General features: G+C 40.1%; 1 protein-coding gene across 1 annotated transcript in view; it reads left to right on the forward strand.

The window, feature by feature from the left end:
- Positions 1-18,775, forward strand: part of LOC103776737 (retinal dehydrogenase 2-like) — a gene marked incomplete at its 3' end in the record, with an annotated part of 23,656 nt that extends 4,881 nt beyond the window's left edge. The window contains exons 2-3 of the mRNA XM_008944264.1: positions 18,330-18,434; positions 18,635-18,775. Coding sequence (XP_008942512.1) covers positions 18,330-18,434; positions 18,635-18,775 — 246 coding nt within the window. The remainder of the gene's footprint in view (positions 1-18,329; positions 18,435-18,634) is intronic.
- Between the last annotated feature and the right edge of the window lie 331 nt (positions 18,776-19,106).

Here is a 19,106-nt window from a genome sequence, read left to right on the forward strand (position 1 = left end):
GCCTCAATATAGGATTCTTTCTTTCCTCCCAAATCTTTAAAGTCCTCTGCACAAGTCTAATTTACCTAGGGTTTGCATGACGGGTGAAGAAACAATTGTAGTCTTACGCGTATCCAGTCCTCTGCCATTCCTGGCTCCAATACAGCTGCTATAACAATGTAAATTCAAAAGTATTAAAAATACAGAAACTACCAGGCTGAAACTACTGCAGATAACTACTATTATTAATATAGGTAACTGTTGTAGCAGTGACCTCTTACTGTGCTGAATATTTAGGGAAAGACAGAATCTTTTGCATCTTTAGGGAAAATGCAAACCGGTTTAACGCATCAAGCTGTACAATGCTATATTGTTGGCTAGGGGAAAATTTTCTTCTCTTTGTCCTGTCTGTAAGATCACTATGCAACTAGTGTTTTTCTCATCTTTGCAAAAATTATTATGATTTCAAGTATTCCAATACAACAGATTCCAGATGCATTTATTTATTTGCAAACCAAAATCCAGCAGGTCAGTAATAATCAGAGCACTTGCCTGAGTGGAATAGCAGCTAAATTCATAGCTCTGCTCTGAAGCAAACAGATGAGGAACTTGCATATGGATCCTTACTTTCTGATGGTGGATAGGTCCCAATTTTTTATTCTATCCACCTTTGGCTATCCTTGGAAAAAGTCTCACATTTTCTCCTGCTGATAGATATCAACTGCAGGTTGATTAGCCCTGTAAGCAGGGCACTCATGGAGGGAAAAGTAGGATTCACATCTTTGCTCTATGAATACTCATGATACCAGACAGCACAGGGATTTGATCCAAGATCTATGGCTGTGTAGGCATTGACCCTAACAATCGGACTGCTGAGTTGCGATAACGTGTCTTGGACACACTTTCATTCTGACAGACAAAATTCCTCTTTAATGCTACATTCCATTCTGTCCTTCAGAAATACTTCCCACAGAAGTTCACCAGTCCTGGCAAATTCCATATTAAATTTCTTTCTTATAAGTCCCAACAGTCCAAAAATTCTTGATGACCTGTGCTCAGCTTATCTGTCTCCTTGTCCATGCAAAATTGTTCAATGCAGACCTTAATGGGCTCTGCCAGTTTGAAGTTATCCACCGCCATAAACTGCTTTTTTCCTGGGAGCACCACACACATGGAACCACTGTAGCTGTTTGTCTTCCCTTCCTTACAAGGCACATTGAGAGTTGCCTTCAATAAGCTGTCCATAGACGTTGCAAGTCATTGGGAATATACCAGCATCTAAAGGTAATTTGAGCCCTTCCAAGAAGCTTTGCTTTGTATTTACTACCTTCAGCAAATTTCCTCTACCCTTAACTTGCCCAAATGCCTTTTAATTTCAGCCATAGTGATATTTTCTTTATTACTCTGATTAGTCTGAGTATTTTTATCTGCAAAATATGTACCTTACTATTAATGATCTGCAAAAGCAGGTGAACCAATATATTGATTGCTAGTGGCAGTAATGAAGGGGCACCTTGCTATTAACCTCTTTCTAGGGAGAATTATCCATTTATTTCCAGTCTTTTTATCTTATCTCTTAACCACTTTTTAATCCATGGCAGGACTTTATCTTTCACCATATGGTTACTAACTTTCCTTAATAGCCTCTTGCTAAGGACTTTATCATCAAAAGCCTTTTTAAAGTCTAAATAAATTATATCCACTGATTCATCTCGGCTCCTCATTTGACTATCTTCCAAAGAATCTCACAGGTTTACAGAGATAAATGACAAAAGATGACTTCAGTGGTCCATATCATAAATTCTTAGATCCTGCAAAAAGTCACATTTCTTCTTTTACAGTTTTGCAGCTATCCTTTGTAAGACTGAATGATAACATTTCACTATTTATTTTTTTTAAATTGTTTAATTCTCTCCACTTCTAAAAAACCACATATTTTTATCTGTTTTTTTTTAAAGAGTAGAACTCACTCTCTGAAACAAGCAACTGCAACATCAGCTTCAGTTCAGCTGAAAGAAAATGCATTTATACAGAGACAACATAATAAGGGGGCTATGTAGATATAATACAAAAACGGATAAAGGTTTAAAAAAAGTCTTCAGAAAGTTGTAGTTCTGTGCAGTCCTCTAGTGAGGAATCCAACAAGTGCTGATACTCCTGCTCAAGCACAACTAAGTGCATAAATAGCTATGTAAAGACTTGCTACTAAGTATTATATGGAAAAAGATGAAATATAAAAAATTATTTTTGTCTGAGGGCCCAATCATTGATTACTTTTATGCTTACTCGAAGTGAGGGATTTCTGTTCCGACTTGCATGCACCAGATTGTTTTTTCTCCAAAACACAAGTTCCGTATCTCAGAATTTATCTAAAAAGGCATTTCTACTGCCAGCATTTTCTGTTTCTTTTAATAGCAGCCTACCTTTGTGGCATGAATGCAACGCATCAATTTTAAGTTAAGCAGTGTCGCTAAGCTTTAGGAGCACTCCTTTGCTCCTAAAAACACTCCTATTTAGTAAGGTATGTGAAGCCAGATCAAAGCGTTGCTGCCATAGCATTGCTGAAATTGTCTCCAACTGGCAAAAGAAAAAAAGGACTTGCTTCTTGTTCACTTGAAATCAGCTCCTTTCCCAGAGAGCATAGTGAGCTAGATTTTTACCTTATGACTTGAAACATAATACATTCCAGCTTTGTTGGACTGGAGTGGGAAAATCCTTTAGAGCAGAGAACCATCCACATTGAATTCTGTGACCCAATTGAAAATGTTTAAAGTCACCTTAATCTCCATTGACCTCAGCTGTAGATTAAAACACAAGGACTGCACTGACCACTAGATGATACAGACCTTAATCTGTGAGGGATTCACAGGTAATGAAGACCTTGAGTTGAATTCAGAATCTAAAGAGATGCTGGTGGGACAGCTGTGGGAAGCCTTAGAGCAGGTGGTGTGGTTACTGTGCTAATTTCCATGTGGATTTCCCCTGTGTCCCAATTTAAAATAAGTAAGTTACAAAAATCCATTTGGAAAGTCACAAAAATGCAGGAAACGTTACATGGAAGAACAGGTTGAAGCCTCTTTGCTGAACTTAACTGGGAAGAGGATGCCAGGGAGATGCTGCCCTCTGCCATGCTCTGGTCTGGCAATGATTACACAAAATCGCTCAGTTCTGACTCAGAAACTATCAGAAAGTGCCCTTCAGAAGTTCCAAACACACACATTTACACAGTTAAAGGCTTCACTCTAAAGGGACACTGGTTTATTTCCAAAGCAGAGCTATTTACCATTTCAGGTAAATACTGGTATTATTTGAGTGCCATATAAAAGCTGATCTTACCCGCTTCTGAATAGGTCAACATGCCTCAAATTTGGCCTCAAGTTATTAGAGCTGGATCTGTTTCATTAGAAATAGGTCTCTCCAATTGGAAGGTCCTTTCACACCTGTATTGTGGCATTGTTCTCTTGTGCTTCACTGGGAAAAACACCACTTAATGCATCATCATTACCACCCCCAGCCACCACCCTGGTACATATTCTAAGTGGCTTTTGTGCAATTCTTGATGCCTCAGCTTTTGAAAACGGGAAGAACTGAGATGCATTTGGGATTTCTTTTAGGAACTTTATTTCAACTTTGCAGTGCAATTAGGACTGAAGCACCCTTGTCTTGGACATGGCCTTCAAATGATCTTCGGTGTACTGCTGCTCTTAGTTTTCTAGTAAAGATGATTCTCCAGAAAAATTATTTTACCTGTCGACTTCTACTGTTCAGACTAGTCTCTGCTTTTCTTCCCTTGGCCCTACAACACGTATTAAATATTGGACATAAATTTTGGTATAGCCAAATACGATCCCCCAAAATAAGCAGCCACTTCCAGAATTAGATTCAGTGTCCCTTTTATACCTTTCATAGCCAGGTTGTTTTCAGAATCCACTGACTCTCCCACAGCCTGTTTTTATTTATTAATTTATCTTAAGCTTCTCTTCGTTGTTTTATGTATATTACCTTTTTTGTACTTTTCTTTAGAATATTTAGTACCAATTTTTATTTTGTGCAGCCTTTTAAATTTAGCACTTTGCTTCCTTTTTTTTTTTCCTTTTCTGGCCTACATTTCCTCTTTTATCTTCTTCCTTTGCCACTCCATTTATTTTCTTGCTTGTGCTTTGCGATTTTAGCCCTGGGAATGCAAATCTTCTTTGACTCTTTCATATTCTTAGCCTCCATGCTGATTCTATGGATTTTAATTTCCTAGCTTCAAGCAGGGAGTTTTTAAGTTACTTGCTCTTTTAAAAAAATCTGCTTCTTGAAGTTTAGTATCCCAGAGAGTAGGGCTTCTTCATGTATTTCTCTCCTGCAACGAAGCTGAAATTATTTATGTGGTAACCATTTCTCAGGGGTCAGACACAATTTTTAGCCTTTGACAGGACTATATCAAATGTTGTTTACAGAAGACTTGGTGTTCTCTGGACACTATCTCAGTGCAGCTCTCACTGAACTAACATGCCGTTACTTTTGCACCCCTCTTACTGCCTTCGTATTCTTTTTCCACTTCAGTGTCACTTCAGTTGCTCTTATCTAGAAGTCAGTACTGAAGTACTGACTCCTGCTATCATCCTTCATGATCTACACTGCCTCTATAGTATATTCATAGGTCTATGTTGGAAATACAACAACTACGTTGTGTTATAGTTCTCTTCCAAGAAATCCTCATGCTATTCCTTGCACGCAGAGCTACTCCCCCCTCTCTGAAGCCTGATGTGTCCTCCTTACGTAGCTTAGACCTAGAAATCGTGGTATGCCTCTGATAATCCTCATCCCCTTATGCTCAAAAAATGCCATTTTTTTTCCTGTCTGTGATACAGTCCAGATCACCCATTTTCACACTTGTCTTATGCTGGTTTGTAGGTGCTTGTGTTTTTATATCCTAACTGTAAGATGACCTAGATGAAAACGGTGATGTAGTTGAAAAACCCTCTACAGCCTTTTCAGTTCAACCACTAGAGCACTTACCATGACATTACACCTCACTCTAACTTACCATTCTGCTAGTGGAAAAAGTCTTTAAAATAGAAATTAATTTTAAACTGGCTTCAGTATTTCTTTACACTGTCAAATTGATTTGACAAGGCACTTACATAACTGCCAGTTGGATACATAGTTGTATTGTTGTTGTTGGGGTTTTTTATTTCTTTTTAAGGAACCAATGTATTCTGTTGTTTGAAATACCTTTGGAGCTTCTTTTAAATGTTTTTTTTTTGCAGCTAGGCATAAAAGCACTGTCCTGATTCCACTGGGTATTTGCAAAACTTACCAGTATACCATGATACACATTTTACATTTGCATATATAGTTTTTTTCAGCTGTCAACAGAAGTAGTTTAAATTTATTCTTAAGTAGTTAGGAACTACCAAGAAGTTACCACCTGCTTTTCAAAATCCCAAGGTTTATTTTTATCCTCTCTAGTTTCTTCAGTTGTGACGTATGGTTGCAGCAGTCCTGTGCCTGTGTGGACCTTGAGACACATCTGGCTAAGCTTTCACCCCCTTTTCAATCAGTGCTTGACATTCAGTGGGTCTTACTCTTCTTGTTCTTATCACACTTTCTTTACCACAGCTGCTTAACAGCCTCTCCTGTCTTTTGTGATGTCTGTGGGACGCTGTTTTCTTGAGAGGTGAGAATCAAGCTCTGCTCTGAAACTGCGGTATGAGACTAATACTGAATGGGTTAGCTGTGCTGTGGGTGACCTAGTCTTGGTGATCCAACCCATTGATGGTGATTTCAAAATCTGTTTGTTACATTACTAAAGAAATTTTTAGCTATCATCACTCAACTGCAAGTGTTAATATTGTGCTCCTTCCATCAAACCTTTTAGAAAGCATGAATTGATTTAGTCTCACTGAAAAACTGGTGGCAAGGCTCCTTCACAGATGGGGGAGTTTAAATTTGTGGGAGGGTAACCATGACTAACTCAGACAGTAGGTCAGTGTCAGAAGCAGGATCTCTTGCTAAACCAGCCAGACTAGTAGAAGATAAACGCTTTTCTTCTGCACATACTATCCTGGGAAACAGAAATACAGATGAATTTCAAAGCCAGTGTCTACATGTGGATACACACCTACAATTCTATATGGTGTTAGCTACACGCTTTTCTGTGCACTCACCTCTACATGCACATGCAGGATAGATGAAAAAACTTGCTTTGTGCTCCTTACTCTCTGTGTCACTTTATCAGGACTGTCTCTGTGTAACAACAGTTCCTCCCCTGAGCGTCGTCTGGGAGGCAGCACCCTCCTTGCTGGAAGATCTGTGTAATGAGTTCAGATGGCACTGGTGCTTGCAGTGTTGCTCCCCTCTGTGCTTTTCTGTTGGGAGGAGGATAGTTTCTGTCGTGCAATGCAGTGACAGTACTGGAAATCCAGGTTGTTGTCTCTGGTATTACTTCTGTTCACTTCTTAAAGGTTTTGTTTAATGAGGTGCTCCAATGTGAAAGGCTTTTGCTCTCTGTTTCAGTTCATTTGTCTCCTTGAGGGAGCAACAGGACAAATCGTTGATAACTTATTTCCTCGTTAGGAGTCTACCTGCTTTTCTAGAGTGATTCCCTGTGACTGGGAACTTTTGTAGTCAGCTCTTCCAGCTGTTGGCCGAAATGGTCTTCAGGGAGACTAAAAGCAGTGAACCTGGAATAACAACATTTGACTTCAGCTGGGTCCCTTGAGAATTTAGTTATTACTTAATGGATTGAATTTGCAACATACCTTATACTAGACAACTGCAAAAGGTTGCATGAAATCATACCTTCAGAAAAGGTGCATTAATGGTATACTCCTTGCAGAAAGCTGGGGACTGGGGGACATGTGTTTGCTGTAACTAGTATTGTTCTTCACACCTTTACATGCCAATTGTATTTGCCATGTTTGGGTGAAAAATTTCTCAGATTAGAGTCTTGATAGTGATTTTAGCCATTCAGTGATCATGTGTCATTGTGTTCACTACACTGAAGATAAATCCTGTCTTGTAAGCAGCAGGGAGACTAATGAGGTTTGCCCACACTCTAGTATCATTACAAGGGGTTCCAGCAGAGAAAAAGAGTGTTTGGTTAGAAAGGAAAAAGAAACATGAATTTTAAAGGAACCAGGGAAAAAAAATCTCAGGCCTGCATACATGAACATCTGTTTTTAAGAAGGCTTTTTACTGACAGGACTTATAACCTACTTTGCTCATTTAAGGAAATCTCTGTATAGTTAGATTTTGCCTTAGTTTTAGTTTTAGTTTTGCCTTAATCCATAGTTTTAATGCTGCATGTTTGGCAGAAGTTGAGGTTTATGCTTTTTCATTTACATACTCAAAGTTATTAGTCTGCTTCTATGTAAAGGTAGATAGAAGAGCTCATTTTTTATGCAGGCCTACATCTCTATACTGAATAGCTTGCCAGCCACGTATAAAAACGTTAAACTCATTGGCATTATTTTTCTGTACCATGAAGTGCTTTATTTGCTTGGGACTGTAATCAGCTCTTACAAGAATGCTTCACATCCAGTTTTAGTCTTAGCACCTCAGTGTACTGTGGGGTGTAAATTTGTCAGGTATCCAAGCACAGCAGGATGCTTTGCCAGCTTAAGCCCGGTTCTCCCCAGTTAGCCTCACGAATAATAAGCAGTACAGTGACTTGTTCCAGTTTGGTATATGTAAAGTCAATGGCTTACCAACAGAAGGAACTGGAGGCAAAATCAGAACTCGATCCCGAGAAAAGGGAATCTAGCTAAAGGCATCTTCTCTACCGAATAATATTCTAAAGTAAATCAATCGGTATTTCCCAAGACTTTTTATTGAAAAAAAATTCCAGCCTAAAAGTGTTTGGGTTCCTTTGCATCTTCTTGAGGAGCAAAAAGGATTTATAAATCAGACTTCTGGGAATTGTTATCTCGCAGCTTTTTCTAACCAACACAACAATTTGTTTTAAAGGCTTTCACCAAAGATGGCATAAGTGGTAATCCCTGTGTTGTAAGTGGGTACTTAATGTGATTAACTTAATGCTGGTGATGCGAAGCTATTCTCCCCCAAAGCCCATTAAGAACATCCAATTTTCTGGTAGACTAGCACTCCTGCTTACTATCCTAGAGATAAGTGACTGTTTAACCAGGACACTAAGGAATAGTTTCAAACCAGGGCTGCAAAACTGAGTGGCCACAAAACAGGTCTTTGTGAAAGTTCAGACTTTGAATGCAAATGTCTCAAGATCGATTTGTTTGTTTGCTTGTTTTTTTTAAGGAGTAGTTTGAATTTCTGTATGTGCAGACATGTACATACAGGCACTTTAAATCACCTTAATGAGTGTACTGGTGAATACCATTATTTATGATACTAGTAAGCATGGTCTAGGCAGAAAAGTGACAGTGCGAGCCATTTATGTAAATCAAATAGGCTGATAAATGCTGAGTTTTATTTAATGTCACCCTAAAGTGCAGATAATTTCAACAATTTATCCCACATAATGCTTCTCATACTGCACGCTTGCTTGTTTGACTTTTTGTGGATTCCATATGTGCAGAGTGACATAGAAGCAAATGACAGTGACATCACTTAGCAAAATATGCTAACAGGAATATTTGAAAATACTCTGGATGCAAAGTAGAAGTGAAGGCAAACTTTCCAGGAGCTTAAGGCTGCTCACTTGGGTCTAATACAGAGTTAGCACTTTGCAGGTCAGTGGCTCTGCTATTTGTCTCTGACCTAACAGATCTGGAGTTCTTCACATCAAAACCAAGTCTTGCTGAGCTGAGATCAAACGTGTTAAGGTAAGGATCTTGCCAGTGATTTATCGTGCCAGGGAGGGTGATCAGGCCAAAAGGGGCCACTGCAAATGAAGTTGACATTCCAGCAATTTCTCATGTGTAGTTATAAGGTAATTTTCTCAGAGCTTTTAAGTCAAAATACGTTTGCCCGTTGCATTTTTTCTGTGTTTCCTATGGTGTCTGAAATCCGGAGTATTTATTTATGCAGCACAGCTCATTTCTAAGTAAGAACTTGCTCTTTGGTGACTAACATTTAAAATGGCAGTTACCTACAAGTGATCATCTGCTAGATTCTTTTAAATGGCAGAACATGTTTCCCACATACAAATAAATAGATTACACTGTTTTATGTCACACACAGTGAATACGCGAGACTTGCAATGCACAAACGATGCAAAACCCAGGAAAACGATACGGACTAATTCTACTCTTGTTTGTACAAGCCCCTCATTCCCACCATTTCAAATGAGTGCTTGTGGAAGGGTTTCCAGGATCAAGTTCTCAATAGCCCACAACTTCATTATAGCCCCATGACAGCCCAATAATTGATTCTGTAAACAAATACTCCCTCCTCTCCACTCCTGATTTAATGGATTTTTAGAAATCTTTCATTATTTCATTTTTTAAGTTGCTGTTAGTGACATCAAGGATCGAACTCCATAAGAAGCACTGCCGTCCTTGGCCAATTCATTCCGTGATGGTTTTTCTTTGTTATTAGTGGAAATGTAGAGCATACTTATTTTTTTTTCAGTCATTCTGGCTTCAGAAACAATCCTTTCTGATGCAGTTAAGCAAAACAGTAAATGTTCTTCTCCAGCAATTAAAGAGAGCTCCACAAGTGAAAGGGTAAGTGAAGCTTAGGAGCTTAGTTTCTTAGAAATACATGAAATATTACCTGAGCTATGAGAAAGTGTTATTGCTCCTGTATTGTGCTACTAACAGCAGGTAAATTCTTCATTAACTGAAAAAAAAAAAAAGTAATAAGTACTTTGAGAAAAGCATTTATGTGCTCTAAGTAAAATTTTTTTCCCACAGGTTCAGTAAGGCAGCCAAAAGAAGTAAAATGTTTGTGGTGGGTATAGTTCAACAGACAATACAAGCTGAAGTTTCTTCTCTTTAGATTAATTTTCCTGAACAACCAGGCGCAAAATAGTCCCTTTAATGAGGTTGAATTGAAATAACGGATGCTGTATCAGCATGTGGCACAGTGAGAAACTAAAATAGAAAAGGGTATCGCCATAGTTCAGCAGTTTGTGTTTTGTGCAGGAAATACTTGGGGGGAGGAGGAAAGTAAGCATGCTACTGCATGTTGTTATGACTTATTTAATATTCTTAACTAATTACTCACACTTCCTAATTCAAAACCATACAAACAAAAACATTTAGATAAGCTGGGAGCTTTTTCAAATGGGTGCCCCCTACAGCTTAAAAAATAAACACGACAGGTTTCCCCTGTCTGATGTGCTGCCATCTGCAAAAGAACAGACCCAGCTCCCCAGAAGACAGAAGACTAATTAAGACAGGAAGACAGGCAGGTCAAACATTTGGTGAGAGGGATTTGGGACATAGGGGAGAAAAAATCACATTACATTCCACTTTCCCAGCAGACTGGCAGGAGGCTTCAGGTCCTTTCTCGGATTCCATCTGCTGCTCAGAGAGCCTGGATTCCCCCAGTTTCTCCTCCCAGTCACACCAATTTCCTAGCTTATACCGCTGCCCAAACCTATGCTGGCTGCCTCAGCAGGGGACACGTCACACCTACCTTTAAGCACCTAAACAAGATGTCTAGATGAGCAGCCCAGTGCAGCGGCACTGGAGAGACAGGCCCCTACTGGGGAGCAGTGACTGAGCATGCCTGAGGTGGCGGGCACTGACCTTGGGGACTGCTTCTCCCTCCTCACCCCACAGGGCCTGGAAGGAGACTGAGCTGCTGCATTTGATGCCACCTTCAGGTGTTAGATCATATAAATCCTCCTCCAGCTTATGTCTGCTGCACTGAAATGCCACTGAGACCTTGATGTAGTCACCTATTTTAAATGCTTGGCTTCTGATCCAAGGACTTGTTTTGCTTTCAGTGGGCTTGGCTGAGACCTTGCGACTTGGAATTTACATCCAGAGAAGCTGAACACTCTAGTTCCCTCATCCAGATATGTGCCCTTGGCACAGGACTTGGGTTGTGTAAATGTAATTCTGCTAGATTTCAATGTACTGCTGTGCTGAGAGTGAAACTAGAGCCGCCTCATTTACTTCCTGTGCATCCTATTTCTAATCCCACTTCTTTGATCCTTCTGCTGTAGTATGTTTGTGTGTATTTAAAATTTTTCAACTTCCTCAATGCATTCTGAAGTTCAGACTTCAAATTTTTTGAGTGAAATTTCAAGCTTGGGTTTATGAAGGAAACCCCCATTTATGGTGGCCTGTGTCTAAAAGCCATGACACTATCATTCTGGCCCTGAGGTCAAATGAGTTTGAAAAAAGCTGAACGGCCCAAAATACTCTTTAGAAAAGAGATCTTCTTCTTTTTCAATTTTTTTTTCCTTTTTTTTTTTTTTGAGGACAGGGGCGAGGAGATAGAGGGGAATGGAGCCAGGGGGAAAAAAAAAAAAAAGAAATAGCCAAAGAAATAAAAATCAACATGTTCTGGTTATGTTTGGCCCTCACAGGCTCTAGAGCAGGTGTCAAGTTTCCAGTGAAACAGCTTTGTCTCCCAGAACAAACATCCTTCTGGAGATGTTGCCATTACTTCCTTTGCATCAGCTGGGCTCCGATTCAGATCCCACTGATGTACGCAGGTGTGAGGCTTGAAAGTGACGCAGTCATTGGCACTGCCCAATGAAAGGCTCAGGATTCTGCAGTGAGAATGTTTGGGTGGATTGGTCTCAAAGTCTGTGGCCCATTACTCACGATTCGTGAACTGCCAGCAATGACCAGTGACCTGCTGGTCACCTAAACAATTTCCTTCTTAAAAATAAAATAAAGGGGCGCTGCTGACAGTTGTTGGCCAGTCAGCAATTGATCTGCTGTGGTTGGCATTTGCTTTCCTAGTGCCTACTTATAAACCAGGTTTTTGCTGATTCTGTAGCCAGCTGTTACTTTCCAGTTAGTCCCAGGAGTGCCCTGCAACAGGGGCTCGCTAGAATGTGAGAGATTTGTTGTATCAAGACAGCTATAAAATGAAGGAAAACAAAGCTTGAGAAAATAAACAAGCTGCACCTCTGATTGGCAATCCCTATTACTTCATTCCCTTACAATTGTACTAATCGTTGGGACTCTTGAAATGTTGCCAAAGGAGAGGAAATGAAGTTGCCGAGATGGGAAAGGATATGAAATTTCCTGGCCAGACTGAGGCACAGGTGCCCAGTATCTGTGATGCTATGCAGTATTTACCAAGGGAAATGCTGCTGGTGGATTTTTTGCATGCCTCTAAAATTGTTTTATGTCCCCCCAAACAACAACAAAAAGTGCCATTATGTATTTCTTGGTGCCTCCAGCTATGAGAAGATGCTGAGAGATGAACAGCTGTGGTTCTTGTATAGTACTTTGGCATCTGATGCCCCCTCCCCTGTCCTTGCAGACTTAATGTTGAAGGCTCTCTAAGGAGAAAGTCACATATGAAAAAATGATCTTTGATGGAGTGAAACTATAACCAGCTACTAAATCAATTGAGTTAGGAAATTCCCATTCCTTCCTCCCTTCATCCAGAACCATATCTCCTGTGGGAAGCCATTATTATTTGGATGTTAAAATCCTCTTCCTGTAGAAACAAAAAAAAAAAATTGTGGAGCTGTAACAGCACAAAAACATTGTTTATTAAATCCATGGGAAAATAATTCCACCTCCATAGAGCTGAATGCTAGGCCACTGTCTGTCTACTGGCTGAATTTCTTACTTATACAGCTGGGGAGCCTGAAGAAAATGTCTGATGACATCATCACTAAGCAATATCAAATTAAGAATGTAGATCATCATTTCACTCGCACATCATTTGAGAACATTTTCAAGAAAGGAAATGAAAAGTTATATTGTTGCCACCTGTGTTGATTACTCTTACGAATTAAAGGACCCCAAATTACTTTTTTTCTCTATGTTTTAAGGGAAGACAATACAAAAAGAGGCAGTGAGCATGCAGGAATCTCCAGTGAATTTAAAAATCAGTTCTATTTTCTAAGTCCAGGGCTAGCCCCTGGGTGAACGTCAGAGGGAATCCGTAGTGCCATGATCTCATTCAACCAAATCTCATTCAACTAAGAGCTGCAAAGGAGGTATTAGTTCTGTGCTGCATTTCAATTAATTACATTTATACACAGACCCACAAAGATAGTTGTGGCCTTAGTGGTAAACAGTGATGAAAACGCCAAATTCTGTCTGTTTCCTCCCTACTATAAATTTTGCTACTGCTGCATTGCCTGGTTTTGTACATGTTCTTTTCTCTTTGAATGCTTATAACTCATGATTACCTGCATGGTTTGAAATGGCCATTAAGTTGCTAATTATTAGTAAGACAACTGGGACAGACGGCTACTTAAACAAGATATTGTAGTTGTTTATTTGCAAAGCTTAATTTGCTTTGCTTTATGCTGAAAACATTTACTTTTGGATTGATTCCAAAACTGACGCGCATCCAAAAATGCTATTAAACTCTTTTGAAATGCAGGTCTCAACACAAAATGCGAGACAGGATTTTCTTCCAACTACATGTCAGCAGAATCTTAAAGTAACTTGGATTTTTTGCATGGGAACTTTGAATGTTACTTTTCCTTTGTATACTTTTTGGGTAGGAAGTGGTACCTCAAAGGCCCTGAATAGATATGTGCCCTGTAGGATGGTCAGACTGTCTCCTTGATTAGTCCTATGGAACTCTGTCAGTGGTGGCTGGACATAACTGGCCACTGGCAGAATTCGAACCTAGCAGGTATGTGGTGGGACCATTATCTTGCAAAGTTCTAGCTTAAGGTCTGTGAGAACATGTGTATGGGAGGAAGAGGCTACTGTCAGTACCAGGAGGGCTATGCCTGTTCTTTTATGAAAATGCCGTGCCCTTGCTATCTTTCATCTGGAGAGGAAGAGAAATTAACAAGAGGCCTTTATGATGAGAGCTCAGGAGAACAATGGTGCTGCAAGAGCACATTCACAGGGGCAAAAGGGAGCTTCCAGCTGCACCCACACTGTAAGGCCTGTCTGAATGTCCCAATCACATACACGCTTACCTGCTGCCTCCGTGCTGCACGTTGCCTTAGGCTGTTGTTGAACAAACAGCAGGTAGTTTCCTCCTTAGAGCACTTTACACCAGCTACCGCCAGATTCCTCCCTTAGGAGAGGCACAGTGTCCTGCCAGCTGGGTTAGTTCTTGGCCAAAGCGCCGTCCTGACAGAAACACCTACTGAGAACGGGAAGGTTCTCTCCCAGCTCTGACATTACTGGTGTTACTGGCTCTACCGAGAGTAGATGGCAAACTAAATGTTCATGAGTTCCAAAATTTTTCAAGTGTTTCCTTCCCTTTTAGTTCTGGCACAGTATTGTTGATAGCACCCAACAGGCCAGATTATTTAACTACTGGCAATGTGGCGTAGCAAATAAGTGACATGCTTTTCCTTACTGCAAATCACAAAAGGTAATGGCAGAACTCAAACAAAACCAAATTACCTCAGTAACTCCTAGAAGACTCAAGTGGTTAATCAGTTACCTTTTATTTACATATATATGCTAAATGCTGAATTAAGCTGTAAAAACCAAAGGCTGATTTATAGCCCCAGTCAGCCTTAATTAACATTGATTCCAGGGGAACAGTAAATGTGAATAGCCTTCACAATTGAGGTTGAACAATGAACTCACTGGGTGTTGTCTAATTTGTAGCATGATTTACATGCACGCAAGCCCTTCTTTTTTCTAGGGTTACCCCTTTTTCATCTGGTGTGTAGGATGGGTTATATATAATCCATAGATAGTAACATTTGCTGTCAAATATTCTCCCTGATTTAGAGTTAGCCTTTACCACGGTCACTATAAATAAGGCAGAAAAAAACCCAGTCTGAGACTTTGCAGGGATTCCTTGTTCTTGCAATGTGTCATCGCTTGTCCATTTCATGGCAATTTTACGAAGTGGCCATAATGAAAGTCAGATTAAATGTACAGGATATATATGTTTAATCAACAGCCATCGGAGTCAGTAGTGCTGGAAGAGTTATAAAAGCCCCTGTGAATGCAAATTTATTGCAAAAGAATCTGCATCTTGGTGGTAGGGAATATCTGCTGAATGGTACTACCTGACACAGAACACCTAAAACTTTCAAAAGTGAATTATTTCAGTGTAAGGTTTTGCTTGTAAAGCCGCCAGCTGCTGGATTTCAAGACTTGAAATGGTTCCAAAACATTGGACTAGGTACTTTATTTGTGCACTAGAGTAAATACTCTGATTTTACTGCCAATTTAAGTGTGCTCAGTTTACAGTAATGAACTTGTATAGGCAATACCTTGTTTATAGAAAGTGGAACAGGAAGAAACTAACATTAACCATTAACAGTAGCAATTTCTCTTGCCTTCAACTCTAACTTTATTCCAAATAGATCCTTCGCATCCCCTATCTGAAGTATCTGCTATTACTGTTCTTCTTCTAAATCTGTGGGATAAATGGAGCACTCAGTCAGACAATACACCTTTATAGTTCCAGCCAACTTGAATTGCAACACTCTTTGGTAATTCCAGGGCACAATTTCTTATTCCTACAGTGAAATGTATTTTGAGAACAAATATGTGTCTTGTGTGCACACAAATGTAATAAGTGTTCGTCCCAGCAAAATGCAGTTATTTAAAAAAATAAAAAAGAACAGACTACTTTTATATGGGAAGAATATTTAATTGCAGTTGCCACCACTTGTCAGGTTCTTGTACTCAACCTAACTGTTTTACTCTTTCAAGACAGATCACACAGGAACCTATGTATTTATGTACGTATGTAACCTTAAACAAACATCCCTACATCTCCTTTGGCCATCTGTTCCTGAAGCTGCAAGCTTTTGTCCCTTCCCCTCGGCACGCCCCCATGCACTCGGGGCATGGAGTTAACTCACCAAACTCGGTGGAAGAATTCGCAAAATTCTTCTTCCACACAGGTGACACAAATCTCAGTTTCCTTGTTTCACATGCAGTCTAAAACGCGACAGCAATCCACTGGAGGATTTCCGCTGATGGCATTAGTCACTGACATGATACTGCTGCTTCTTTCATTACCTTACCTGGCTGGGTTACTTCCAAAAATGTCCTACTGGGGACCAGGACTTCCATTTGCAAAACAGCGCAATTACTGAGCAGGAAGACACCACCCACAGTCTGAGGAGTTCACAGTCCAAGAATATGGACGGGTTTAAGATAAATATGGTGTGCAGAGAAGGCGGCAGCTGTGTAATGGCGCGATAGGCCCTGGGTTCAGCTACCTCCGAACACCAAAACAAAAGGCAGAGAAAATAAAGGAGGTATGGGCTGAAATGGGTAGAAGGACACACAGCAAAGCGACTGAGGCTAGAAACACAGGGAACGTGAGGAAGCACAACAGAAACACATCTATAAAAGCAAGCGCGGATGCAGTTGTTGGGTTCTGTGCACAGCTGTGTTATCGGTCAGTCTTTTCCAGGCAGGCCCAAGCTCATTCTGCCCATCTCCGCAGCTAGCTGGCCACAAGTAGGCTATGAACCAGAATCTGTCATTGCATTTAGTGTGGTGTTGAGCCTGAGCTAATAAGCCCTGCTGAGAAGAACATAGCTACATGGCTTCCATTTGGCTTGGAGAATTGGTTGAGCAAACTCACCTCTGGTAATGCAAAACTCTACACGTGCAAATATGAGTGTGCAATTTCTTTACTTTCTTTAAAATGCAGAGGTGCATCAGTGTCCTCCCTCTGTTCTTTTTAACAGACACTTGAACCCTTTGGTGTTGAAACTGTTCCTTTTGAGTTTTCTGACTGTTTTCTCTTGGCTGCTTTTCTTGCCTAGAGTAGCATTTTGTTTTGTTTTGTTTTTTCCCCAGCTCAATTTCTTCTCATCAATTTATGACTAGCTTTCTACTTGTTTCTTTTTTTTCCTTAGAGGTAAGTTAAGGCTTTGGTGAGCCTCTTTCTTTAAACACCCAGCATTTTGATGCTGATGCTTTTATTTGCTATCAGGCAAGTTGTAAACACTTAAGCCAGAGTAAGAGTCAAACTATTTAGCTGGCAGGCTGATGCAGCTATCCTCATTGCACCATTCCAAGCCTAAAAATTCGGAAGCTGCTCTATAATCCTATCACACTATTCTTTGACTAGAAAAGACGGGTATTACATTCCACTCATTTCCACATGAAAAATATGTAATGTTTTTTTTTCCCTGTTTTTTCCACATCAAACTTTGTTACAAAGAAAACAAACCCAAGTAGCCCTGATCTCAATAAAAAGATAGGTCAGTTTCCACCACCCGACTATTTCTGATTGGAACTGAATCTTTCAAAGGGTTCTTCATCTTTCTGCTCATCCACAGTTGCAGGATCTGTATGGGGCTTTGCTTTTGCTTTAACCAGAGAAAGGTCCCTATCTCTATAAGCAGGAATTAACCGCTCATGCAGAAAAGGATGGTGAACGTTCCTTCTGTCAAGGGGTGAACTCCTGCCTCCAGTGAAATCAGTGGTAAAATTTCCATTGATTTCAGTGACACTGGAACCTCCTCTTACACATAAAAACTCATATTTCATCGAATACAACGAAAGAACATTGATACCCAAACTCCAAGGAACTCATATGGTACTTGGACTTTATGAACACTTCATTCTTAGAAAGATTTCAAGGGCAGGAAGAGTCCGAACACCTGGAAGACGTTTCAGTCATTTTCCTAGAGTGACTTCTTTCACATTTGCTAATAAGTAACTGCATCCTGTTCTTGAAGGTCATTCAGTAGAAAATAACTGGCACATACGCAGCTACCAGTAAAATCCACTTTAAATAAAATCATTTGTCATTATCTCTCTAAAGACAGTTGTTGTCAGCACCATTAAAATTCAAATTTTGTTTGCCCATGACAATTAAAGTGATGTTAACACCGAGAGAATTTAACAATTTCCATTGTTCCAAGCAGATAAGTGTTAATTCTGTGCTGCAAGCCATCCCCGTAGTCATAATCAACTGACTGTGTATTGAAGAACTGATGTTTGAGATTATTCAGCCCTGACTGGTTTGTATCAGTGACTAAATGTTTACTTACTGAATTGAATAATTACTGCAAATCCTTGTCTCCAGTGATTTCAAGGCTTTTTCTCTAATACAGGTATTTCTTTTTTAGTTTATTTGTTAAGTTTTTAAACCAAATTTAAACGTCAACCAAGTTGCTGAAGAATTTTATGTTGCTTCTCTAGTGACACTGCCAGAGAACACAGATATCAGGGGCCGACCCTCAGCCTGAACTCTGGAAAACTAATTTTCACAGGCATATATAAGTTTCAGCTCTTTTGTATGAGAATGTGCAGTCTCTCACACGAGTTTGTTGTTACATACGTTACTACTGGTTCATGCAGGAGGACTGATGGTTTTTCTTCCTCTTCTAGATTTTCATCAATAATGAGTGGCAAAATTCTGAAAGTGGGAGAATATTCCCAGTACATAATCCTGCAACAGGAGAGCAGATCTGTGAGATCCAGGAAGCTGACAAGGTAATGAATCTGTGAATGGGCAGAAATATATAAACACATCAAAGCAACAGGTCCAGATTATCACTGCAGGACAGTTCTTTTATTAATCAAAGTTCTAAAACCCATCATGTGACTAGGGTGGTACAACAGCACATTTCCTAAGCCTGGTAATGTTAGTTATTTACTTCAGTGTCTCTGTTTTTTTTCTTCCTTCTTGATAGGTTGACACGGACAAAGCAGTGAGGGCAGCTCGCCTCGCTTTTTCTCTAGGTTCAGTTTGGAGGAGAATGGATGCATCAGAAAGAGGCCATCTTTTGGATAAGCTAGCAGACCTGGTCGAAAGAGACAGGGCAATTCTAGCTGTAAGTGGCGCATGAAAATGAACAGTCACATCACCTGCCAGTTTTACATTTGGAAAGCAAATGAATTAATAAATGCATTAATATGAATTATATTTGAAAACCGCACTTGTCTCGATGACTGAGAAGGCTGACTGCCTACTTAAGACCTGATCCAGAGCTCATAAAAGCCAACAAGTCTTCCAGCTGACCCAAGTGAGCTCTAAACTGTACATCAGACAGAGGAACGGGTGTGCGCACAGAGGCGTGCCGGTTGTGCACACTTGTCACTTCCCCGCGGCAGGCGAGGGAGGCGCGGGCGCAGCGCCTGGTGCCGGCACTGGCGCAGCGGCAG

This window comes from Merops nubicus, unplaced genomic scaffold (assembly GCF_000691845.1).
Source record: "Merops nubicus isolate BGI_N331 unplaced genomic scaffold, ASM69184v1 scaffold49600, whole genome shotgun sequence".
Classification (NCBI taxonomy): domain Eukaryota; kingdom Metazoa; phylum Chordata; class Aves; order Coraciiformes; family Meropidae; genus Merops; species Merops nubicus.